The sequence below is a fragment of the Brienomyrus brachyistius genome, chromosome 12 (assembly GCF_023856365.1).
Source record: "Brienomyrus brachyistius isolate T26 chromosome 12, BBRACH_0.4, whole genome shotgun sequence".
Classification (NCBI taxonomy): domain Eukaryota; kingdom Metazoa; phylum Chordata; class Actinopteri; order Osteoglossiformes; family Mormyridae; genus Brienomyrus; species Brienomyrus brachyistius.
Window position 1 is genome coordinate 12,661,608 of NC_064544.1, and position 26,523 is coordinate 12,688,130.

The 26,523-nt window shown below is 47.3% G+C and overlaps 2 protein-coding genes across 4 annotated transcripts in view; one reads left to right on the forward strand and one right to left on the reverse strand.

The window, feature by feature from the left end:
• Positions 1–18,813, reverse strand: part of LOC125705075 (trans-2,3-enoyl-CoA reductase-like) — a 31,263-nt gene extending 12,450 nt beyond the window's left edge. Inside the window, exons 1-7 of one of the 2 annotated variants that reach the window (XM_048971416.1) lie at positions 18,115–18,813; positions 17,763–17,969; positions 9,952–10,003; positions 5,801–5,845; positions 2,290–2,393; positions 834–943; positions 156–261 (exon numbers count right to left, since the gene is read on the reverse strand). In XM_048971416.1, coding sequence (XP_048827373.1) covers positions 156–261; positions 834–943; positions 2,290–2,393; positions 5,801–5,845; positions 9,952–10,003; positions 17,763–17,930 — 585 coding nt within the window. In that variant the 5' untranslated portion in view covers positions 17,931–17,969; positions 18,115–18,813. Of the gene's footprint in view, positions 1–155; positions 262–833; positions 944–2,289; positions 2,394–5,800; positions 5,846–9,951; positions 10,004–17,762; positions 18,062–18,114 lie in introns of those variants that run through there. The other variant, XM_048971417.1, reaches the window with a different exon arrangement.
• A 2,484-nt stretch (positions 18,814–21,297) lies between these two features.
• dctn6 (dynactin subunit 6) lies at positions 21,298–26,288 on the forward strand. Of its 2 annotated transcripts, none has more exons than XM_048971560.1 (7): positions 21,298–21,390; positions 21,689–21,753; positions 22,503–22,608; positions 22,688–22,776; positions 23,128–23,175; positions 25,617–25,759; positions 25,928–26,288. In XM_048971560.1, the coding sequence occupies exons 1-7, from the start codon at positions 21,353–21,355 to the stop codon at positions 26,024–26,026; spliced, it is 588 nt and encodes a 195-aa protein (XP_048827517.1). In that variant the 5' UTR covers positions 21,298–21,352; the 3' UTR covers positions 26,027–26,288. The 2 variants fall into 2 exon arrangements, with proteins under 2 accessions (XP_048827517.1, XP_048827518.1); XM_048971561.1 differs by having other exon boundaries at positions 21,318–21,388; positions 21,686–21,753.
• The last annotated feature ends 235 nt before the right edge of the window (positions 26,289–26,523 follow it).

Below are 26,523 nucleotides of genomic sequence, written 5' to 3' on the forward strand. Positions count from 1 at the left end.
GTTGTATATTGTGTGTGGGAGGTGTTTGAGCCATCTCTGTGTTAAGCTGCGCTCGATTCCTACAGCGATGATTTGTCTGCGGGTTCAACAGTGCCGGCTGGTCACCTCAGAGACTGTGCACGGGCGGCGGCGCTTAACGGATTGTTCTTCTGTACCTTCAGGAGGTTCCGCAGAGGGGTATAGCCATCAGACAGCCGATGGACGAACAGAGTCTCCAGAAGATGCTTAACGTAGTGGAGTGAGTGACAGAAACAGGCCAAGCTGTAGAGCCAAAAGCGGGGGGCGGAGGGTGGGTTAGGGAAAATAAATAAGTATCCGTTTGAATGCATGCTGCAGTTCATGAAGTCCTCCAGAGCCCAGACGCTGCAAGGTTCTAAAAGCCAGAGGCGTAGCCCACAATTAACTGGGCACGGTGTGATCTTTATCAGATCAATAATGCCAGCTAAATAAGCCTCAAAGAGGTACTCCACCAAAAGCTGATTGCTAAGAACTTCCAGGACTGCGAGGACCGGAGCCTGGAGCCTAAGTGTCGAGCTCGATTCTTGGAGACGTTTGCAGACGGATTTTGCATCCCACCTCGTTCACCTGCCTTAAACGGCCCACTACATACTAAATTATCTGTGTTATTTTCCCCAAGTATAGCCATAAAATAAGGCAAACAACAATATTTTATGCGTATCATTGTTATTAAAAATATATATATTGGACCAATTAAGTGCATAAAAATGCACGGAGATGGCAGGCCCGGGATAATGAGACAGGTTTATTCACTTGTTATTTTTTAAATTGAGCACAATTATTTCTAAGTCAGTGGTTCAGCTGCCAACACTTACTGTACAACCAGAGGCCGTCGCTTCTTGATGCTGCTGTCATACGGATTCCATATGTGGAGATAAAACATCAGGTAAATGAGGAGAGGTCCGAAATACTGTGTGAGAAAGACCTGTGGACACAAAGGGGGGAGATGGCTTCAGTGAGGTAGACATGTGTGCAGCACAGCCTGTTTGCTCTACACAAAAAATAGGAGGAAATTTCTATGACTGAAGCAGCATGTGTGTTCTATGTAATAAACAGAAGGAAATTTCTATGACTGAAGCAGCATGTGTGTTCTATGTAATAAACAGAAGGAAATATCTATGACTAATGCGACATGTGTGCTCTACGTAATAAACAAAAGGAAATATCTATGACTGGCGCAGCACGTCTGCTTTATGCATTAAGCAAGAGGAAATATCTATGAGCAACACAGCAGTGTGCTCTTGGTATTAACCAAGAGAAAATATCTATGAAAAACACAGCATGTGTGCTCTATGCATTAAACAAGAAGAAATACCTATTACTGAGGCAGCACATATACTCTACGCTTTAAAAAAAGAGAAAATATCTATGAGCTATGCAGCATGTGTGCTCTATGTATTAGACAAGACAAAATATCTATGACCAAATGTTAAGGTCACAGTGAAAGACCCCATCCTTAATATATGGGATATGAGATAATATATGATGTAACCATTAACAATTTTAAGTATGCGAGCTATAACTACAGTGGCAGGGCTACTGCTGATTTAAAAACAAAAGGTTATTTTAAAGCATTTGAATGCTTTACATGGTGACGTTAATTCACAATTAATACAGTATATTGAAGATCAGTATAAGACACCATAGCTACAGCTGCAGTCAAGTATCTACAGCATAGTACAGTCAAGTATCTTGTAAGTAAGGTTACGTGTGGACAGATTTGTGTTGTAAAATGTTGTTTTATTTTTATTTCACCATTGTGAAGACATATGTCAATTACGACGCATACTTATCCAAAAATAGCAATGCTGGTATCCATGGTCTGGCAAGCATTTTTTCATTATAAGTATTGAAAACAAGTACAAACAATGACACACAATACAGAACAAAGCACACTTTGTCATTATAACGCTAGAGGGGATACTCTGGCATTTGTTTATGTGACAGAAATAACAATTACGAATATCTGGTGCGTAATTATGTACCAAGGTAGCATCCACGTAGTACCCAAAATGTATCGCCCACTGTCTGTGCTTATCCCATACTGAGTGTTCTTTGTAGGGAACACTATATAGTGAGTGTACTGCAGGCAACTGTGTTGGTATTAAGTAGCCAACATATTTATTTGATTACTTCCAGCTACATCTTCTGTTAGATACCTGTTAAGACACCTGCAAAGGAGGATGTGTAGGTTAGGTGTTCTTGAGTGTGCAGACGGTTTAGTGCTGCAGGGCGGGTATGTGGAGGGACTGAGGCGCGATTGGCCCTCACCGTGGTCCAGCCCACCTGCTGGCCCAGATCTGTGGAGTACAGCGTCACCAGGGAGGATGAGGCCAGCGTCCGCACTACGCAGCTGTCCTGCAGGAACGGTCCGTCTGCAAGACACCCTCAGCATGGGAAAACCTCAGGCATGTGGGGGGGGGGGGCTTTCTCCCCTTCTGATGCTCCAAGTGCCCACATCACCTCTACATACACATCCCATCTATGTTGGATCGATAATTGACAATCAACAGCAACATCTCCTGAGCGGGACCCCCCCATCACGAAAATTTACTGAGGGATACCCCACCTCCTCATTCTGTGCACATCACTGAAAAACCTGCCAAACAGTGTTTGCTCCTAGTCATGTGATTCAAAGAAACAGCCCCTCTCCCCATAGTATGGAACAAGGTGGCAGGGGGCACTGGGGTCTGTCGTACATTTTCAGGATCAGGGCCACAGTATGGGCAAGGATATCCGGCGAGATTCAGGGGGTCGGCACTTTACAGGGGCCACAGTAGGGGCATGGATACACTGGCAGATTCAGGGGGCCCAGCACTTCACAGGGGCCACAGTAGGGGCACGGATACCCTGGCAGATTCAGGGGGCCCAGCACTTTACAGGGGCCACAGTAGGGGCATGGATACCCTGGCAGATTCAGGGGGCCCAGCACTTTACAGGGGCCACAGTAGGGACATGGATACCCTGGCAGATTCAGGGGGCCCAGCACTTCACAGGGGCCACAGTAGGGGCACGGATACCCTGGCAGATTCAGGGGGCCCAGCATTTTACAGGGGCCACAGAAGGGGCATGGATACACTGGCAGATTCAGGGGGCCCAGCACTTTACAGGGGCCACAGTAGGGGCATGGATACCCTGGCAGATTCAGGGGGCCCAGCACTTCACAGGGGCCACAGTAGGGGCATGGATACCCTGGCAGATTCAGGGGGCCCAGCACTTCACAGGGGCCACAGTAGGGACATGGATACCCTGGCAGATTCAGGGGCCCAGCACATTACAGGGGCCACAGTAGGGACATGGATACCCTGGCAGATTCAGGGGCCCAGCACTTCACAGGGGCCACAGTAGGGACATGGATACCCTGGCAGATTCAGGGGGCCCAGCACTTCACAGGGGCCACAGTAGGGACATGGATACCCTGGCAGATTCAGGGGCCCAGCACTTCACAGGGGCCACAGTAGGGGCACGGATACCCTGGCAGATTCAGGGGGCCCAGCACTTTACAGGGGCCACAGTAGGGACATGGATACCCTGGCAGATTCAGGGGGCCCAGCACTTCACAGGGGCCACAGTAGGGACATGGATACCCTGGCAGATTCAGGGGCCCAGCACTTTACAGGGGCCACAGTAGGGACATGGATACCCTGGCAGATTCAGGGGGCCCAGCACTTTACAGGGGCCACAGTAGGGGCATGGATACCCTGGCAGATTCAGGGGGCCCAGCATTTTACAGGGGCCACAGAAGGGGCATGGATACACTGGCAGATTCAGGGGGCCCAGCACTTTACAGGGGCCACAGTAGGGACATGGATACCCTGGCAGATTCAGGGGGCCCAGCACTTCACAGGGGCCACAGTAGGGGCACGGATACCCTAGCAGATTCAGGGGGGCCTGGCACTGTGCAGTGGCCCTCGAATATGAAAACTTATAAGATAAGGTGACATTTTGTCAAAGGGGCTCAGAATATCTAGCTATGCCCACCCCCCCCCCATAGGGTAAACTGAACTGAGCATAAAAATGACAGTTTGCGTAACATTTAGGGGGAAAAAGATCAATGTTGTGTATTTAATATGTAACTGGAAGCAGAGCCCCCAGAACACGATGGCTTAAGTGATGGTCTCCATATCACATATAAAAATATCACATAGTATTACTATTGTTTACATTGATTTTCCCCCTTCTGTCCTGAAGTGTCAAACCTCTAAGTAAACAAGTAGATTTGGGGCCTTACATCCCCCCTCAGTATTAATGTTTGTTTCTGCTCCAAACCACTTTTACTTCTCCTGCATTTCTCATGGTTTAAGAATCAAAAGTTATTAGGACTTTAAATCATTAGTTTTACATTAGTAGAAGGAGGTTGGCATTTTTCTTTAAATGATATTTTCCTTCTTTTTATTGATGTGATACTTAGGAGCAGCAGTGTGAATTTGTTCTTGTTTAAGAAGACCGAGCCGAAGCGGCCCAGGAGGTTGCAGGGGCAGACAGCTCCATACAGATGTCAGAGAAGCTTCACTGCACGTCCACGTCGATGCTGCAGAACTGGACCGCGCATGGCCAGTGGAAATGAAGCGATTTTACTTTATGCATTTTAAACCGGGCACATTTAGAGGTTTTATTTAATGGTTTAATTTAGAGGTTTTCCACCGTTTATTTAATAATTGTATTATTCAGTACTTTATATAGGACAGCCGGTGCCACGAGAGAACCATGGCCAGGAGGTTGATAGTTCAAGTCCCAGGGGGACCCAACTGGCATGCTGTCGAGCGAAGCCACTTAATCTTAATTGCTCCAGTAAAATATCTGGGTGAAAACAGTAAACAGTAAAATTGCCTGGAGATAAAGCAGGTGCGCCGCTGAGCACATAACGATCGGCCATCACCCAGCTTCTGGGAGGTCTTACATAATGAGGGATGCTCATAATGAGTCCCGCCTCCGGGAGAGCTATCCTGATTGGCTGATGAATGTGAGGCTGCCACAACATATGATGATACACCAGTGGACCCATGGTCCGCATTAAAGGCATTTAACATTTCAGGTCCCCAGATTCCAGCATAAGAAAAGATCCCTGACACTGTCTATCTTATTTTCAGTCAATACACCGTTAAAAAAAGTCACACAGGCAAAAACTGGAACTTTTTTTTTTTTTTTGGAGGGGGGGGGGGGGGGGGGCAGCAAAGGCGTCATTTTCTATTACGAAAATCTGAGTAAATGTCAGCCATGTCAGTCAGAAGGCATTAGCGCAGGTTCTCTAGCCACCGCCGCCCGCGCTGACTGGAAACGTGATGCACTTTCCCGGTTTACCAGCATGTAGCTTAATTAGTAGGAGATTCATCTGAAGTGCAAAGTGACACCATATTCATATCCGTTATAACGCCGCTCCCGTGTAGCCTGCGAGCTCGTGTGTATAAATAGTGCTGTTTTCTGAAAGCACACTCATCAGATCAAGTTATAAGCTGCTGTATGGCAGGGCTGCAGCGGGCCATCTGGCATACCAGGCGTATTCCCAGTGGGCCGATGCGAACACGGGCCTGCAGAACTCATTGTGGGGGGATCCTCCCCAGGTGGCAAAATTTACCATGGGGCCACGGGGACCCCAATGTTCAAGGCTGAGTTTTAAACCCAGTCCAGCTCAGAAACATGTTTATATTTTAAACCCGGCATGGAGGAATTTAGGTTAATCATTTTTTGGGCTGCTATGGAAACACCCGTGACTGTGTACATTTGACCTCTTCGTGACCCTAATGACACTGTTCAAAACCCACCCGCCAGTCGGGGTACTTACTGGGCTCAACCCGGAGGCCAGTGCGTGACGGATACCATCCAGGACCTGTAGAGGAAGCAAGAGGTCAACCAGGTTTGGTAGAATGTCCACACAGCAATAACAGTTACAATACAAGCTTGTTTTTCAGCAATATGATACTAAAATATTCACTGATGACCAAAGATGAAGATTAAACATATTGGCAAGGCATGCTAATATTTGCATAATATAAATTCCTTATTTAAATTCTGAAGACCCAGGCAGAGGACAGAACATTCCGGGGTAATGCATTCTATACGATTGCCTAGAGTTGATTTGAAGGGACCTCATAATAAATAATAATAATAATAATATTCAATTTGCTTTGCACATCACCATTTGTACCATACACTAATAAATTATCACTGAGTCACGGGTGATCAACGGCGTTATCTTAAGAAGCCAAGGTAATTTACTTATGTAACTAAATCATCTCGTGTATTTCAAAATTGTTATGTAATTTAACTATATGTCATATACAGAATGGTGTTTGGCTTTGAAGGAAAACAATCTGTGTCCCTAATCAGAAGGTTGTTTGTTCAAATGCCATGGCTGGAAGATGTCACCATTGGGCCCTTCAGCAAGGCCCTTAACCTGATTGGCTCCAGGGACACTGGCCAACTGGACAGAAGAGTCGGCCAAGTATACAAATGTAAATAAATCAAAAATCCCTTTACTAACACTAGTGAGGGCACGTACAAGACTGCTTTGCCTACTATTTACTGGCCATTTGTGTGGGCCCAAGAAATTAAGCCCCCTACCCAGCTAATTCAATCACCCGGCAGCATAACCAGCTAGCAAGTGAAGAAGGTCATTCTAGGTGGTGGCAGCTCCGCCAGGGAACATCAGCGTGCAGGTTAACCCTGTTTGTAGGGATCTGGATGGAAGCAGTTGCTAAGGAGTGATTATACATGAGCAGGACACTCTGTTTCCAATCAGCACACAGCTGCCGGCCATCCCGGACCGGGCCACCCCTAAAGCTGCGATGGTGCAGGGGCTGAGGTTCTGCACAAGGAAAAAGCTCACATTTCTGTCACGCATTTCTCCGGTGTTCCACCTAAAGCAGCTAATACAATAACATGGACGACAATAACAACAAGACCGTAATCAATGCCCTTAGGGGCCCCTTTTAACACAGTAATGAGATATTGTCTGTAGAACAACCAATTACTATTTTCAACAATCGTACATTAATTTACGTTCATTACTCTACAAAAGGCCTTGGTGCTTTGATGAATTCAGAGCATGCATCCACAAATACAAAAATGATCATTCATTTAGTCTTATCTAATAATGTTAATTTCTTCCAGCTGTTCTTAATAACATTAAAAGTGCACTAATCCTCGACTATGGTGGACTAATCACAAAGCCATTGGACAGGAATCCACAAAAGATAAGGCTTCACAGTATAAACATCAATAGGCGGCTGGGTGAAAGCATTTCGCCGAGCTTCTGGAAGATTAGCTCTGTCCAAACAGTTTATTTGTTTTGTGACAAAGGACCTGCAGATCTCTGGGAAAACTGACACGCCATCAATCGCGCGGCAGCCGCTGTTATTGTCTTATTGAATGTGGCGAATACTGGGATATTCCAGAAGGTCTCCGTTAAAAACCATCGTTAATAACTTGTGTCCCTGACGATTGTCTGAATAGGCCCCTCACAGCTATAGCAGTGCATTGTTCACATTTAGCCGTGTCCTTCAGCACTAGTAAAATTATAAATACTGATTATGAATGATATGTCTGTTTGTCTGAACTCCACTGCTCCATGTCTTCAAAACATCTGTTTCTAGTGCAAGGGGACCAGCTGAAATTTCCGCAAAGGAATCTTCGATGCAGATATCCATAGATTAAGAAGACCCCTGCTGTGGCACAGAACCCTTTTCGTTTAATTACGTTTTGGACATTTTTAATAAGGATTCATGCCCAGAATTATACTGTTCAGCTTTAAAAAGGTACCAAGTACCGAGAGAATGAATGAAACCAAACTCATTAGTCAAAAGCATATGAATGGTGTTTGGATGAGCACTTTTGGATCAATGAAATAACTTACGTATTTATGTTTTGAACAGCTCTGCAGGAGCCAGGTGTGTTTAAGGCGAGGGGAGCAGTTAGGGGTGTCAAACTTGGTCATTTGGGGTTGTGGGGGGGGGCTTCTATTATCTTTGATAGAGCTACTTCACTTGAAGGGTTGTAGCTGTAAAAATCTTCAGAAACCGGGCTGCGAAAAATTATACATGTACATGTAATGATTAATGATATTTATAATGTAGTTACAATGTATCATCTTAGATACTTTGGATACTTCCCCATTGTAGAAGCCTTGTCTCTCCCCCACGCACCCTGTACCTGACCTGTAGGGTTGCTTTAAACCTCAGGCTACTGCTGCCCCCTCAGCCCACCCAGACTCCACGTCCGACCTCCTGGACGGTCTGCAGGGAAATTAACCGGTGAGCTCATGCAGGCTTTGTGTTTCTATGGAAACCTTGCACTTATTCTGTCTCAGAGTTTGAAGCCTTGGTGGGGATTGAGAGGAGGCGCTAAAATGTGAAATCATTCTGTCGTTTTTGCCATCGCTGCCCCTTGTAACCCCCCCCCCCCCCCCCCCCCCCGCGCCCCCCACCCCAAACATACATGCACATGCTCGACAACGTGCCCTCGCTAACAGCCAGAGTTTATCTGTTGACTGGCGAAAGTAAGTGCCATCCCAGACATGTACCGAAGCCTGGGTGAAAAGAGCAGAACAGCTTCACCATCGTCACTCTGAATGCCAGCAAAGATGCAGTCTGACACCCGGAAAAGCTGATGAAGGCCAGGCCCACTAGTCTAGGTAATTGACAGATGAGAAGAGATCGCAGAAAAACTTGACATGGTTCATTCAGACCTCGTCAAAAGCAGCTATTCACTCCGGTCTGCTTTTTATAATTTGTGTTAGCCATTGTGCTTTTTGTGACGTGGGGGTGGGGAATGGCCCCCAGCCACATCCTGAGGGACAGTGAAGTGACCTTGCTGGCACTGATCCATTTCACCTGTCCACCAGTCTCGGATAATCACACGTATACATTGTTTCCTTTTTCGAACACATTCCGGAATACAGTCTCAGGCGACATTACAATCGGTCCCAGTTTTCGGTTCCTTTGTCCCCGACTCCCACACCACGAGTTTGTTTCGTCCGCCAGGATGGTGCCTTTATTTTTAGTGTTTATGTCCCCCGGTGTGTCCATCCCCCTCCTGGTCCATACTTCCTGTAAAGGCGAGCCCCCTCCCAAATAAACTGCTATCCCCCTGCCTGATTCTGGTGTCATGTGGTCCCGTTACCCGTCCCGGCCAGAGGAATTTTCACACTTTTGTAATTGGATTCTCTGTGTTTTTCGGGGCGAAAAACGAACCGGCCGGAGCGGCTTCTGGGAACGATGTTGCACTGCCACCTGGTGGACATTGTGGTATAAACCGCTCAGCCGCCTGACTGAAAGTTCTATTCGGGTTTTGGTCTCATGTTCTGTGACGCCGTCATTACGAAGGAAAATAAAGATTCCTAAACTGTCATTCTGAATTCACAGATATATTCACCCAACTTATTTGTGAGTATATAGAAAGAAGAGGCAACCTAATTGGTTTAGCTCCTAACAGCCCTAGAATTCATCATAAATTGACATGCATCACACTGGGGCAGTGAAAGCATCACTTTCTGGGGACGCGATGTAGGATTGAACTGCTAATGAAAATGATAATGAAAGAAGTGAGGAGTCCAAATCCAGGGTAAGTGGGATTATCCCACGTTGTCAATCACCCACTGGTGGAAGTCACTGGTTCTTACTGGTTTATTTGTTTTCCTCAGTTTGAAAGAGGCCTGAATGACAGCACATAATAATACCACTTCCCATTATCTGGGTGGAGCTCGTATATATATATATATATATATATATATATATATATATATATATATATATATATATATATATATATATATATATATATATATATATATATATATATATATATAATGTAATGACTGTGCACGTGTGTGTGTCTGTAAGTATGTATATGAATGAGTGTGTGTTTCGTGTATCTGTGGCCTTTGTCGGTTTTGTGTGTGTGTGTGTGTGTGAGTGCTACCTGATTGTGAATACTCACGTGCTTTGTGGAACCTGTTTTTCAGATCCAGAACAGTCGATGAAGGATGTACCTGCAAAGTGGAACAAGGCACAATGAGGTGGCGATCTCCATTAATTGACATGTGGCTGGAGCAGATTGATGCGTGACTTCCCAGCTTGTTCTGATTCGAGCCTCGGCAACACATCCGCTGGTCCAATCTGGCGCCCCAGGCAGCAAAGGGAAAAAAAAAAAGTGTCTCTTCCTACTACAGACTGCTGTCAGAGGGCAGAGTCGTCCTTCATTGGACTTGCAGACCCCTGCTGAGCACACAAGAACCTTCTAGAAACAGTCCCTTTGATATTCAGATTATGAAAAGCTCATCTTATTTCACCATAAGAGCAGTGGGGCATCATTTGAATCTGAACCGTTAGCAGATGAAATAGTGCTGCAATCCGAGTCGCAAAAAAACTGTTCATATTTCAGGACAGCAATGTGGATTTAAATGACACCCCTACTCTTCTGCACCTGGGGTGGGGGGGGGGGGGGGGGGGGACACAGTGAACCTTATCTGATTTCCTGCCTCCAGACAGATGGCACCGCTATTGCCAAGTGGGCGTGGTAACAAAGCACAGTTAGAGCACAAGCGGTTCAGCCCCACTACATCAGCATGGCAGCAGGGGGCGCCGGTGCAAGCTGCCCCATTGGCCCAGAGGCCCACCCCATCGAGGCGCTCCTGAGCCGGTCTGCTGGGGACTCCACCCGTCCATCCGTCATACTCTCCCGCTTGGCCTTTGCCTGGCAGAACGGGCGTCTTCGACGCTCCTCTAACAAGGCTATGGGGTTTCAGGTGAAGCTGCGAGGATGTAGCCCACTCGCTGCGTGACGCCCGTGCGATCTCAGCCAGACCCAAGCATCTCCGCACTGCCGCCGCTGCTGGTAATGAGTCACCATCATCTGAATGCAAACCGCCGCCGCCGGAGGTGTGCTGCCGGAGTCACGTACCAGCGCTCTCAGCACCGTCTCCCGCGGCATCCCGCTGTGGCCTCTGCAGCCGGCCGCCGTGTTTAGCCTTCCAGACGGCGCCGAGATACTGCCGTCTCAGATGTTTACCCATCGCAGCTTGCCGGGCAGCTCCTCGGGTCACGGATCCGACCGCAGTTTTTCCGGCTAGCGGGAGCAGATGCTAGCCGCCTCCCCCACCACCCCCAAAACACACACCAAGAAGGCGATCAATAGCTCGACCCCCTACCCACAAGCCTTGGCGTCGCCATATGTCAGCAGGGCTCCGACCCCAGGAAGGGCGCGTGCCGCGATTCTGCCGCTGGTACGAGGCACTAAGTAACTCCGACATCTGCGCGCCACATATTACGTCCCCGGCCATTTTACGAAGAACGGGACTTAGCAGCAGACGTGCATGTGGGGCGACAGCAGCGTGTCGGCAGCATTTAATTTATTTATTTGTATGAAAATTGAAAATAATTTGCGAAAGCGTTAATATTGGCTGCGCCTGAAAGACGCCGTGTATATCGACCATCTGGCTGAACCTGCTCACTTTCCCACACGGGGAATTAAACACTGTCAGCGCTACCTCAGAACCACCCCCCCAGCTCCCACTCCACCCTAAAAGTCAGCATAGACCCTTTAATAGTTCCCTGCTAGTAGACGCCCCCTGCTGACGGATTGGGGGAGGTCAACGGCCCACAGTCCAATTATAAACTAGTGCTATCTATAGGATGTCATGCCAGCTCACTCAAGCAATATGGGAGGATGTTAGCTTCATAAAGACTCTCATTCCCATTACACAGGCAAGATGACTAGATCTTCTATGCTGTCCATATTAATTACGGAGTTTTTATTTTATTTTCTAGCTATTATATTATAAACAAGATGTAAGTTACTGTAGTAACACTTTACTTACTGTATGGCCATGTTTTTAGTAATTTATTAACACTATAGATATCTTTATAAATGCAGTACAAAGCATACTTAATGCTTATGCCGACCATTATGATGCCTTATAATGGTATCTATAGTGCATTATATATGATAGCTTTATAAACCATTCGTAATGCCTATAATGTGCTATGCCTTTTTAGAAATATTTATAGCCATGTTATAATGCTTTATGAATGCACTATAATGCAATATGAATGTGTTTATAAATTACTGAAAACATGGCCTTAAGTGAAGCGTTGCCGTTTACCTGGAACAAAAGGTCATACGGTTGTTGGTTCAGTGACCTGAGCTTAGCTCCCCTCCACCCCATAGCTGGTCATCCTCCGTCACGCTGATGGAGGGAGGTGAAAACGCCCATCAGCACAAAGCAGTAACCCTTCGAGCAGAATTTATCAATGGCCGCCTGGCCACTGCGCGCTCAGCCGCGCTTCCCTGTCATTAAACATCCGATGGGAAGCACGGGATGATGAAAAGCAGGTCTATAGCATCTCCGTCACCACAGCCTCGCACCTGCTAATAAGCTGCCGCCGTCACGTGTGCCGCCCCCTCGCATGTTACCCGGAACGACGGCCTGTGGGCGGAGGCGCTAGGTCGATCTGTACATTAAGTATCTTAATTGGGAAAGAAAGCTGCAGTTCGCAGGCTCGTTAGGCAGTAATGGGATGAACAGGAGAGTTGCGCTTGCAGTTGTGTTGCCATGGTGCATGGAAGATGACGGTATTAGAGGGAAATTAATAAATATAAAAGGCTTCTACAGACAAGGCTGGCTGACTTTTGACCCGACTAATGCTGCCTTTCAGGACATCGGACGGTGGTAGATAAGGTTTCGAAGCTCTTGGGAGTTTTACTCACACAAAAATGTACTGAGGGCAGAACAAAAAAATGATTGGTTATTTATCTGAACCAATCAGATTGTAGAGGAGGTAGGTCCAAGCAACTAGGGGAGGCAGGCCTAACTAATCTGATATCTTGGTCCTACCTCCTCTACAATCTGATTGGTTATCTCTGTGAAACAATAATTTTCCATTCTGCCCTTTCGTTCAGAACATTTTTGTGCAAGCAAAACCCCCACGAGCGTTTTAGAACAGTGATTCCCAACCTGGTCCTTGAGGATCCACAGACAAGCCACATTTTTCCTTCCTCCCAGCTCCCAAGCCTGCTGAGCCCCATCAATTCATTTTTGTCCTGTGAAAAGGATATTATGATTTTCCTCATATCTCTAATACTATACATGCCACTTCATTAAGTCCTGTTGTTTCTTAAATAGTCTCAGGGTCTCGTGAGGTTAGGACACATAAGGCCTGACCGTCATTATTTGCCCATTTGACTGATATAGGGCTGGTCTCATGAGAAAGTTACATCACAGAACCTTAACTTTTGGCTTTGTCTTGCAAGGCGATGTTGGTATCATAAGGAATGTTAGAGGAAGGGTGGAATTATGACTTAGTGGGTATTACTGTCACTTCACGCCTCAAGGAATGGGGGCTTTAGTCCCTCCCCCACTGTATGTGTGGGGTCTGCATGTTCTCTTTGATGCAAGTGTCCTGTGCTGCTTTGAATAGGCTCCAGATACCAACAGAACCCTATACTGAATATGCAGCTGGAAGATGGATGGTTTGAGATTTTATGTACCAAAGTTGCTGACGTACTTGTGATGGTTACTCGTATTTATCATTTCAAACTTTTTTTCAACTCGATTCATAATATTCCCCCTACTGTGTTTTTCCCCTCAGTTCAGAATGGATAATTACCCTAGATCTCGCAGTTCTCCCCCAACATATGCGCTGTCAATCACTCGCCTCTTTGCTGAGAGCTTCATCAAGCGAAGAGACACGCTTGGAGGAGAGCGGAGCCTGCTCAGATTCACCCACAGACCTGCAGGCACTGAGCAGCGGGTGTCACAGTGCCTGTGAGCCGGGGAATAGAGACCCAGGCTTCTGAGCTTCCCGACACAGAGCGAGAAAACGTACGTGCTAGAGGCTTCCCCACAGCGGTGCACCATTGAGGCACAGTGGAGGCGGAGATGCTAGCCTTTGACTGGCGAGGCAGACAGACGGGCATGAATTGGGTGTATTGATGAAGCTCGTATCGGGGCAGGTGCCTCTTGACACAAACAGGCATGAGTAGACACTTGAGATGATATGACCTCCAGACACCTGAGATGATGCTACCAACAGAGAGCTGGGATGATATGACCTTTAGACACCAGAGATGATATTTTCAGTGTCTGAAGGTAACGACATTCAGGCCTTCAGGCCTTCACTGAGCTCCTACCCTCCACCTATCCTAAATCTTAGCCTAGTTGGCTTGCTAATCACCCCCATTATGCACACATTTTCGCATGATCCTGGACCCCGAACAAAAGATGCGCCGCCAGACAGGATACAGATACGACCGACTCGAAAAGAGGCCCGGTACGCCGTAAGCTGGAGAACGTCCTGGCAGCAGAAGGCTTTCTGCTTCATACATAAGGGATGTGGGACCACTTTTTTCATATTGGGGAAAACAGGAACTCTTTCTCAAGCCCCAAAGAGAAAAAGACACAAAGTCTCAGCGTAGGAAGGTATTCTGAAGGGATCTTCAGCAGAACAAGGGTTTGAAAAGGTGCTTTTATACAATGCAAGACGCACCATTTTTCAAATGCTTTGTCAACTAAAAAGTAATAAGGGTCAGAGCAGACCTACACGCTGAACTCCATTTGATTGACTTCCCAGAATGAAGAATAAGTCGTCGTAAGACAAGAGATTCAGATTTCATTTCCCTCTCTCCATGGGACATGATACCTTCCCGGACCTGGTTTTATTCCAATAAATGGAGGAACACGAACCGCAGGCTCACTTCAGCCACAGACAATATGATGTATTATATTAAAAGCTAAACATGTAATTCCTGGGCATTCCCCAGTGAAACCACAAGCCAATGAAAGATCACGGTGACCAATGGAAGGACAGCACCCACTCACCCCGCCCCCCGCCACACACCTTAAGCATTATACATCACAACACTGTTAGCATGCACCGCAGCTTGTAAGAATCCGCTGTGCAGAGAGCGAGATGCTCTATTTGTTTATTTCTATTTTTTTTTGGTTGTTAGTTTTTTTTTTTTCCCTTCCCTGTTGTCATTGCTCCTGTGTCGCAAATGTCTCCATGGCTCTGCGGAAAATGCCGGAACGAAGTGCTTGATGAATCACCACGGCCCACGAGCCCCGTCCAGCAGAGAGGCAAACATTAATTATCAGGACAGCGCTGACTCCACTGCGTACGCACACCCCCCCCCACACACACACACCCGCACAAACACACCCAATCAAAACTTAGTGTCTCTCGATTTTACCTCTACACACAAACACACACACAAACCGACAAAGGGCACAGATACACGCACATTCATACACATTCTGCGTGTGCAGAAACACACGGTCCCAGACATGGAAGCACAGGCATGCATGCGACTTACACTCCCTCCCACCCACAACAAATACTCATTTATATTCTTATCTTCTCTGTTCTGACCCCTGACCTCACTACATCCCCCACGGCCGTTGCCATGGAAGTTGTCCGCTGATCGTGTGTAATGGCCCGGCGATTTGACCCGCGATGGACCTGACTGTCTGGCACCTCACAGTCGCTGAGAATCATTGGCTAATCATGTCGAAAGTTCAGCGTTTTGATCTGCAAGTTGACCGCCTGCTCACTGGACGCTTCCTTGGGGCAGTGGTGGTCTGAGGGGGGAATTCACTGGGATTTCACTCAGGACCAAGGCAATCATAACTGACCCCTTTGCTTCTACTAATACTCATAACAGTGGTTGTGAAGGGCACAGTCAAGATGCGACACCATGAGGTCCCATCTCCATAGCCCAGCCTCATTACGCATGAAGATGCACATACTGCCACTGTCCGATAAAAAACATGTATCTACAGCACCATGAAAAATCACATTTTCTCAGAAACTACTTTGTAAAATAAACCTAAAACAAGATAATGAGACACTTTTAGCAGCACAAATAGAAGCCTGGCTTAACATAGCCGTCAGTAAATGGTTTAATGTGGGGTTACCCATTTCCGGTCCTGGGGGGCTAGAATCCAACACAAATTGCAGATTCGCCTGCTCGATGCACACCTTAATTAGCTAATTAGCCGATTTAGCAGGTGTGTTTGAGCAGGGAAATCTGCAAACTGTGCTGGATTCTGACCCCCTCAGGACTGGAGTTGGGGAACCATGTGTTTTAAAATTAAAATGAACTTAAGTGGATTGTTCTCAGTGAGGCAAATATGTCAGTGTAGGGGGAACAGAGAGAAAGGTCATAAAAAGTCAGGATTTGTAAATTGCCATTTCAATTAAAAAGACCCGGAATTCACTTATGCACCAAGTTCTTGCTGTGTGCTGATTGGTCAGTCTCCTATAATCACGCACGTGTCACTAATGTTAATGAGAAACAGCTGGATGAGTCTCTCAATCAAGGAAACAAACCAGCCAAAGCACAAGAAGAGCTGAACTATTTAGCCGAGAACAGGAGCCTTTCGGTTTTAATAAAGTAGATTTTGAAACCTGAAGTAGCTCAAAGTGTCCTCCTGATGTGGTCAATGTCAACAAGACACAAACTAATCTTGCTTTCTAATCACAATTAACATTTATGCTAGTTAGTTATCAAGCTATCAAGTTTAAGTCATTAAAATTAGCGATATAAAATGATCCACACAAACAATCGTTATGAATACAAAAGCTAACTAATACAAACATAAATATCAGTGATATAGATGACTTCAAAAAACATCTTTTCATCGGTCACTAAGATGTCAAACGCTATCAGTAGACAGAGGAACATCGGTGTTTTCCATATATAGTAAAATGTCAAAAGAAATTGTCAAGAAGTGAACATACATGGTTTTCATCAGGCAGTGACAATATATATCATCACATTATTCAGTTGCTCATCCGGCTGAACTTGTGCAGAACGGAGATCTGATAATTTTGCGCCTCTCAAAGCCACCCTGCTGGCCTGTTGGTCTGAGGACCTCAAAGGAAAGGTTCCTCTTCCAGAAACAAATGGTGTGAAAGCAGGGTTATGGAGCAGTACACATAGCCAGCTATGGTGCTCCCATATTAGGGGGCCGAGCTTTGTGGTGTGTGTGTGTGTGTGTGTGTGTGTGTGGCTTCCAGGGGCAGCGAGAGTTCACACCTCACTATCAGAAAATGCTAAGATAAGCATGACAAGCACGTCCTTGGAAACCAGCGACGTTGAAGATCGAGGGTTTCTGAGGCAATGAAAAAAGTATATCAGCACAAAAATTATGCGCAGCTTTGTAACGCAACTTGAATTCCCCGGAGTCCTTCTAGAAGACGCATCTGCCCTTTGAGAAACACCATACTAAAGAAAAAAACAGAAATAGAAGTAGTAGAGAATTCTGGGGGAAAAAAAAAACCCTACATACAGGAATCAGTAAAACAATCCTGAAACACGTTCCAAATTTGTCGGTAATGAATTGTCGGTAATTTGTCGGTAATTAAACTGAATCTCGGCCAGTCATGAAACCCACAACGTAATTCCCTTAATGAAGCTTCAAGGGTGACTAGCATGGATGCTGCGGCAGAAGTGCTGCGTTTGCCCTCTGCCAGAATCCCGAGGATGAACCCCGAAGCATTAGAATGCGCCGAACAGCTTTTGAGAAACAGGTGATGAAACTTGAGCCATGGAATTAACAGGCAGGAAGTCAGTAGGTACCCCCCCTCCAGGTTTGAGACTCACTCCCCATCACTACCTTCACCCCCTCCTCAGAAACAGTACCATTGACAGCAGAACCACCTGTGGCTACTCTAGTGTTACAGTAGGGGGAGCAGTAGTTAGGGCACCGTGTTTATGACCTAAATAAAATCAGCGGGCCTCCACCCTACCTTGTCGATGACGTAGATGGGTCGTTCTGTGCGTTGGTCCAGAACCTCCACCTCCATGTAGCTGGGTCGGTGCCTGCGGGCCAGCGGCTGTCCCAGGGGTCCACTGCTCAACACAAACTGGGAGAAACCATAGAAGGAGCGGGGCGACGCCCGGCCCATGGGGAACATCCTGACGCTAGTCTGAGCGGGAGCGTGCGGATCGCTGGGCTGCGTGGAGAAGGGCACCGTCTCTTAAATAGATCTGTCGGGGGCCCCGTGAGTTTCGGGATGTGGCGCGACATGCCAAACCGAGAGCGCAATCTTAGATAACAAAAGAGAGAACAATAGATAGCTAATCACAGGCTATATTTACCCGGTGTGGCAAAATGTCTGCTTTTCTGTTCCTGGAGCTGCTCGTTCGGCCTTATTGTGGGGTCAAGCTTATCTTGTTTTCCTTTTCATACCGGGGAGGGTGGGGGGGGGTGATGAAGGGTGTACCATCCCTGCCTGGGGCCCCAAGCATTCAGTCAGACCCTCAAGCAATATGAACCAATGAATTATCAAAGCAATTTCACTGGCCATATGACATCCAGACTGCAAAGATTAAGCCAGTGAGACCTATCAAGAAGACACAAGTTTCGATGAGGCTTTGGGCTACAGCCATGTCCTGGTTGTTCGTTTCAGTTTTCTTCCGATGGGTTCCCGCCTGCGAAACATCACACGCAGTCAGATCGATACATATCTGCCGCGTAAAAGTCCAGTTTAACCTCTTACATATCACAGCGTCCCCGAAATAGACCCACAGATTCCAGCCGAGCAGACAGCCCTGCGGTGCAGCGAGAGAGAATGCAGTGCAGATGCTGACGGATCGCTCACGGCAGCTGGAACACCGGCTAATGGGGTCAGCGCGGGGGTGACGGCATCGACAGCTGGGGTCCCTCTGAGTCTCCCGCAAGCGACTTCAGGTAACCGGCCTTGGAAACCATATCGGCATGTGAAATTCCAGAACGCCGAACGGCGACGCATCACCGTGAGCGATTTAAGTGTCACCACCGGAACGTTCCGCGTGCCGTCCAATCAGACCCAGCAGCCAGCAGCTGCGAAAACACGACGCTGTGATCGACAAGCCCTGGCAGCCAAGATGGGTCACGCAGCCAACCTGGAAATAGCGAGCCAGCTTGTTTTTTAATAATGAGGACTGAACTGGGGGATTCGGGTCATTGCGTTCTAGTCCAGAGCAATGACTGCTGAGAAACGGGTGGGGGGGTGTCGGCAGAATCACCCAGCCTGAGGCAGACAAACAGCACCTCAAAAAACTACTTGGTTCTTATTAGCTCCATCTTTCTAGTTATTTTTTATTATGATTTATTAAGATTATTTTCCTGACATTGAATTTAGCTGGTTCCTGGTAAACATCTGTCAGCAAAATAGCTGCTTGCTTATGTATTAATTAACCACGAACTAAGCCTTAGTTACATACTGATCTCATGTTAATTCATCATTAATGAATCATGAGATGTTTTATCTCAAGCAGCTGCTGTATTTGTTACTATATCTGCTAATCCTTTAAACCTTTGTGAACTTTTGAAGGAGCTACTAAGGGAACCAGTCATGAATAACACAAGTGAAATGCTGATCTCATGTTTGTTCATAATTAATGAATCGTGATGCATCTTTTATCTCAAGTAGAGTATATTTGTTCATGATTTGTACTTCATTAGTAACTTAGTTATTACTAAGTATTTGTTGCCTGTCAAATAAAATGTTACGGCTGAATTACTTATTTTCATCCGAGACATGTTCTTTGGTCAAGCACAGTTCCTGAAAGTTGTGCAGAAACTTAAATTGCTTGTCCAGAGCAAAATCAGCACAATAACCTACTATAGTACAACCGACAGGTGGTTTACAGTGAAGCGTTACTAACAGAAGAGAGAAATTTGTGTCCCTCCAAAAAGTCTTGGAACACTGCGGAACGGAAATTTCCCATTACAAAACCAACATGGACATTTTATGCTGGCTCAGTAGGTATTACTGCCACCCCACAGTACCAAGGATGGGGTTATGAATCCTGGCCCTTCTCTGCGTGTCTGTGTGTGTGTGTGCGTGCATGTGAATTATGTTTTATTACATTGTGGGGACCAAACGTACCTCACAATGTAATAAAAATCTGTTATTTTGACTTTATGGGGGGCATTTTTCAGGTCCCCACAAAGATCTGTGAATGCAATCAAAAAACAAAAAGTAACAAAAGTCTTGTATTTTGTTTGGTTACTTATGGTTAAGGTTAGGGCTGGGTATGGATTAAGGTCGTCATGTTGGGATTAGAGTTTTTACCATATAAATGAATGGAGAGTCCCCACAAAGATATAATTACAAACCTGCATGTGTATGTGTGTGTGTGGCAGTTTGCACGTCCTCCAGTTTCTAAGTGTCTTCTTGAAGACCAAAATTCGTGCAGCCCTGAATCTCTGAATTAACCACAGATGACGTAAGTATCTGTTGCATATGGAAAGCATGTTCCCTCCTTGAGAAAATAGCATTCAAGGACAAACTTTTAAATGAATGAAAGAAGACTCCAAGCACTTTGCGCCCCTGTCCTGTGCTAACCAGCTCTGGCTCGGAGCAATGACACAAGTTGCTGTACGGCCAGCAAATTCACTTTCTTTACTTGACTGCAAAACATCTCCCTTCCGTGTAGGAGTGACACAGACATAACAAGATCATATCCGGCAGCAAGGGAGCAGATGTTGCTCAGCACGGCATGATCGTGATGGATGTGCCATGTCTGACAAAATGCAAGAATCATTTGCCACATGGTGTCAGCATAACAACTCGCATTACTGGTAGACAGCTGTTGCCACCGTATCCCGGTAATTGGGCTGAGAGTTTTCCCATGCTTATGTCATACAGAGGAGGAACAACCAATTAGAGTGACTTACAGTGTGTGCACCACCTTGAAGTGCCACCCCCCTGCAGCCACATCATGCACAACTCAATGTTCCAACCTGCCCCCTGCCGCTACATTTAGATGTGTGCCATTTGTCTGTTATGTTACTATGCGGCTTTAGTCCGTTTTTAATACAAACCTACACGTGCGTTTAAGATTATAAGTTGCTTACCTTCGAGAGTTTTGTATTACTTCTTTACTAGTAGATGTTGTGGACGACTTTGAAGTAGAATTTGGGGGAGTGCACGTTCTGAGTCATTCACTGGTGGTTTGGATTAGAATTTTATGATGTACGCTGTAGGTAGCAATGCAAAGTAGGTCTGCACCCAAAATCCAATGTGAAACGAGGTCTGCTGGCTTCAGGAGGGTTTTATAGTAGAGCAATGATTATGACTATAGTAAGTACATCCTTCGGTTTATTATCTTTGTCTCGTGTTTTATTACAATTCTATTTTCTGGTCTGTAAAAAGCTTTTAATAATACCGTAAGCAAATAGAAAAGTTTGGCCGGTATAACACAAATCATACAGCAGGCGGCAGCAAAGCCGCGTTTTTCTGCGTTCCAAATGCCGCTCTTTTCAGACTCACGTAATCAAATATCGTCAATTCGTTCAAGGCCTGTGTTTGGCGTATTAATCGATTGCCGATGGTAGGATTCGCTGAAGATGGCGGACACAAATGCAAAACAAATGGCACAAAAAAGGTATTGCAATAATGAAGCATGTTATTTTTATGCTTGTACATGTTAAAATGTACTTCAGATACGTGATTTAGTTATGATGATGTGCTTGTTTATACCTATATGGTTTAATGATAGGAAAACACCAGCCAACACCCAAAAAAGCTCAACATAATTGAAAGGCCGGTCGTGTTATCATTACAGTGAATGAATTATTTTAGTAATTTAGTTATATTTTGTCTCAACAGTGTGACATGGCAGCGTAATATGTGGTGTTTGAGCTTGAATTTAAAGTCCGATTCCTTTTTTTGTCTTGTTTAAGTGCGAAAATTGCAGCAGGAGCCGTAGTGTGTGTTGAAAGCGAGATAAAGGGAGATGTCACCATAGGTAAGACGTCTCATGATTCCTTCAGCCTGTTTGAAAAGCTCGTTATTTTTTGGTTTGTAAACACGGTCGTGGTGTCGCTGTTACTGGGGGCAGCCTGCCCTCTGTGAAGTTGCTTGGTCCCTCCGTGTTGCGTGGGTTTCCCCCGTAATCCGCACACATGCATTTAGGTGAATTGTTGTCCCTACATTGCGAGTAGTGTGTGCTTGTATGTGTGTGTGCATGCATGCCGGGCGTTAGCAGACATCCCGTATCAGCGATATTGATTTCAGGGATGCAGATGATGGGCATCGGTAGGGCGGGGGTGCTGGGATGCGTGGCTGGTATTACGGTAATACCGTATATATATATTACCGACGCAGGGGGGAAATTTGCTGACCGGGGCTAGAGAGCAGTGGTAAAATTTGGGGCGGGGTTGCAGCGGTAAAACTTCTTGCTGGCTAATTTTACCACCGCTGAATAGCGGACCGACGGATTTCCGGGACATTGCCCATCATTTGCGGGTGTCAGGGAGCTGCTGTCATTTTGTGGGAGACCCCCGGGACCTAAGGGTGAATCGGGATGTTTGCATCGGTTCAGTGTATAGCACCCCATCCACACAAGAGTAAAGCTCCCCCGTGACCCTGGATAAGCACTCAAGAAATGGATGGATGAATGGACACCGTTGTGTAATAGGTTACGTTTAGGAGTGTTTAGCGGCTACTTCTTACTACAAAAACATGAAGCCGTTGTCTTATGGTTGAATCCTTCAGGCCCCAGGACAGTGGTTCACCCCAAAGCTCGCATTATCGCAGAAGCAGGACCGATCATCATCGGTGAAGGGAACCTCATAGAAGAGCAGGCCCTCATCATCAACGGGTGAGCCTGTTTCGGCCGCCTTCCGACGTCTGAGTCGCAAGGCCGGTCCTACTGAGACTGGCTTTTCGTGTTTTCCCAGCTATCCTGAAAACATAATGCCCGACACAGAAGGTGTGGAGCCCAAGACGATGACCATTGGAACAAACAATGTGTTTGAGGTCGGCTGCGGTATCCTTGCATGGCCTGGGGTGGTGCTAAAGTCACGTGGTTGGAAAGAGTGAGAGGGAAACACAGTGTAACATTGATAGAAGGCTATAGATACCCTACCAGTGCCTGTGATCGGAAGATCGCCAATTCAAGCCCAGCCCCAGCATGTCTGCGGGTCCTTTAGCACAGCCCCTAACCCCCAGCTTCCTGGGTGCTGCTGTGGGTAGCTGCCCTTTGTGGCCAGCTTGTTCTCACCCACAGAGAGCAAGTTGGGGGGAGGCGTAAAGAGAATTTCCACATAGGGATCAATAAAGTATTACCATTTCATTTCAAAAGCCTCTGGAAAGTTTAGTCTTTAACTGACATTGCCAGTGTCTCAGGCTTTGAAGATTGGAGACAACAATGTAATTGAGTCCAAAGGTAAGATGACCGTTTACTGCATTGCTTCAGGTTTATAGAAAGACTGTTGCTTTTTATGGGAGAGGTTTGTGTGTGAGAAGTGTTTTGACAGTAATCACAGTGACTCTTGTGGGTGATCGTGACTGGAGGGCCCATGGATGGCGCTATCCAGTTCAGGTCACTTTTGTGCGGTAAACCTGAATGATGAGTCACTCTTCTATTCATTTCCCTTTCTGTTTGAATAGCCAAGCCAGCTGGTCACCTTTTTTTAGACAGTCATAGGGAAATGGCAGCTCAGTAGTGTATGACTGACTGATGGGCAGACGGACTTACTGTCTGACTGACTGATGGGCTGACGGACTTACTGTCTGACTGACTGATGGGCTGACGGACTTACTGTCTGACTGACTGATGGGCTGACGGACTTACTGTCTGACTGACTGACGGGCTGACGGACTGACTGGCGGGCTGGCTGACTGACTGACTGACTGACTGGCGGGCTGGCTGGCTGACTGACTGACTGACTGACTGACTGACTGGCGGACTGACTGACTGACTGGCGGGCTGACTGACTGACTGACTGGCGGGCTGACTGACTGACTGACTGGCGGGCTGACTGACTGACTGACTGGCGGGCTGACTGACTGACTGACTGGCGGGCTGACTGACTGACTGACTGGCGGGCTGACTGACTGACTGACTGGCGGGCTGACTGACTGACTGACTGGCGGGCTGACTGACTGACTGATGGGCTGACTGACTGACTGGCTGGCGGGCTGACTGACTGACTGACTGACTGACTGGCGGGCTGGCTGGCTGGCTGACTGACTGACTGACTGACTGACTGACTGGCTGACTGACTGGCTGACTGGCTGACTGACTGACTGACTGACTGACTGACTGACTGACTGACTGACTGACTGACTGACTGACTGACTGGCGGGCTGACTGACTGACTGACTGACTGGCTGACTGACTGACTGATGGGCTGACTGACTGACTGGCTGGCTGACTGACTGACTGACTGATGGGCTGACTGACTGACTGGCGGGCTGGCTGACTGACTGACTGACTGGCGGGCTGACTGACTGACTGACTGGCGGGCTGACTGACTGACTGACTGACTGGCGGGCTGGCTGACTGACTGACTGACTGGCGGGCTGACTGACTGGCTGACTGACTGACTGACTGGCGGGCTGACTGACTGACTGACTGACTGACTGGCGGGCTGACTGACTGACTGACTGGCGGGCTGGCTGACTGACTGACTGGCGGGCTGGCTGACTGACTGACTGACTGGCGGGCTGACTGACTGACTGACTGGCGGGCTGGCTGACTGACTGACTGGCGGGCTGGCTGACTGACTGACTGGCGGGCTGGCTGACTGACTGACTGGCGGGCTGGCTGACTGACTGACTGGCGGGCTGGCTGACTGACTGACTGGCGGGCTGGCTGACTGACTGACTGGCGGGCTGGCTGACTGACTGACTGGCGGGCTGGCTGACTGACTGACTGGCGGGCTGGCTGACTGACTGACTGGCGGGCTGGCTGACTGACTGACTGGCGGGCTGGCTGACTGACTGACTGGCGGGCTGGCTGACTGACTGACTGGCGGGCTGGCTGACTGACTGACTGGCGGGCTGGCTGACTGACTGACTGGCGGGCTGGCTGACTGACTGACTGGCGGGCTGGCTGACTGACTGACTGACTGGCGGGCTGGCTGACTGACTGACTGGCGGGCTGGCTGACTGACTGGCGGGCTGGCTGACTGACTGACGGGCTGGCTGACTGACTGGCGGGCTGGCTGACTGACTGGCTGGCTGACTGGCTGACTGGCTGGCTGGCTGACTGACTGGCTGGCTGACTGACTGACTGACTGGCTGGCTGACTGACTGGCTGGCTGACTGACTGGCTGGCGGGCTGACTGGCGGGCTGACTGACTGACTGACTGGCAGGCTGACTGACTCCCTGGCAGGCTGACTGACTCCCTGGCAGGCTGACTGACTGACTCCCTGGCAGGCTGACTGACTCCCTGGCAGGCTGACTGACTGACTGACTGACTGGGCAGAAGAACTCGTGCTTATGGCGCTGAATTGTGAAATTTAATAGGTTTTTCTGTCACTCAGGAGTAGACATTGGTCTTTAGTAAAGGATAATTCATATAGATTTATTTATTTATTTAGCAGACGCTTTTGTTGAAGGCGACATACACAGACAGGTAAAGCATCAGAAACATTGAGCTGTCAGAGTCAAATTTGTTACAAATGTTTCGAGGCGGAGCTGCCATTCTGTGACCAGTAAGAGATGAGTGATGGTTGTGGGAACAGGCTTTACAAAAACTACTGTCAGTTTATACTTCATGTAAATGTGATCACTTGGGTGTATAGAAGTGGGATTTAACAAATAGAGACGCTTGGCCTCATAGAGTTTCTTGTTCCGAAATTCCCTGTGACCCCCGGCAGCGGAGGTCGGCCGGAACGTCATCCTGACGAGCGGCTGCATCATCGGTGCCTGCTGCCAGGTGAACACGTGTGAGCTCATCCCAGAGAACACGGTCATCTACGGGTCGGGCTGCATGCGGCGTGTGCAGACGGAGAGACCGCAGGTGGGTCCTGATCACTGGGGGGGGGGGGGGGGTTGGGGTCTCTCATGAGGCCCGTGTTCTGAAGGGTGCTATTTGCATGAGACAGCAAGCTTCACACCGTGCTTGGACTGAGCAGTCAAGTCATCCATACCAGATTAGACTGACTCTTCATCTTGTGTTGCCTTTCAGCCACAGACCCTCCAGCTGGACTTTCTGATGAAGATCCTGCCCAATTATCACCACCTGAAGAAGACCGTCAAAGGAAACGCAACTCCGGGCAAAAACTAGCGTGGAGGAGCATCCTGTGCGTCAGCGCGGTAACAGCTGGGATGTAAACACGAGAAGAAACGCAGTATCCCACACGGCTCGGAATTCTCCAAGACCAGTTGTATAAAATTCCTTATAACCACCCTAGTATGTTATTCTTTGAAGTCTAATATCTGATCAAGATAGGATTTATGCTTTCTAGTCGTTTGTCTGTTAATTTAATATGCTAATTTATATGGCTTGCTTTATGCTTTGCCAAAACAAATAAAACGTTAAAAAGCAATTTTGTTTATTTTTTTTGAACATATTAGCTGGGAAAATCAAACTGGTTTCTCTAAAAGGATAAACATCCCATGTTCTTTTCTTCAATTCAGAAGTCCTTTCCAAAACAGGCCAGTGTTTTCTTTTTTTAACAAGAGGGGTGGTTCCTACTGGATTTGGAAACGCAGCCTCTGCTGTAGACGAGCTGCTCAGGAAGTCTTGCAGAGATTAAAATCTTCCAGGAAAATACGCCATTA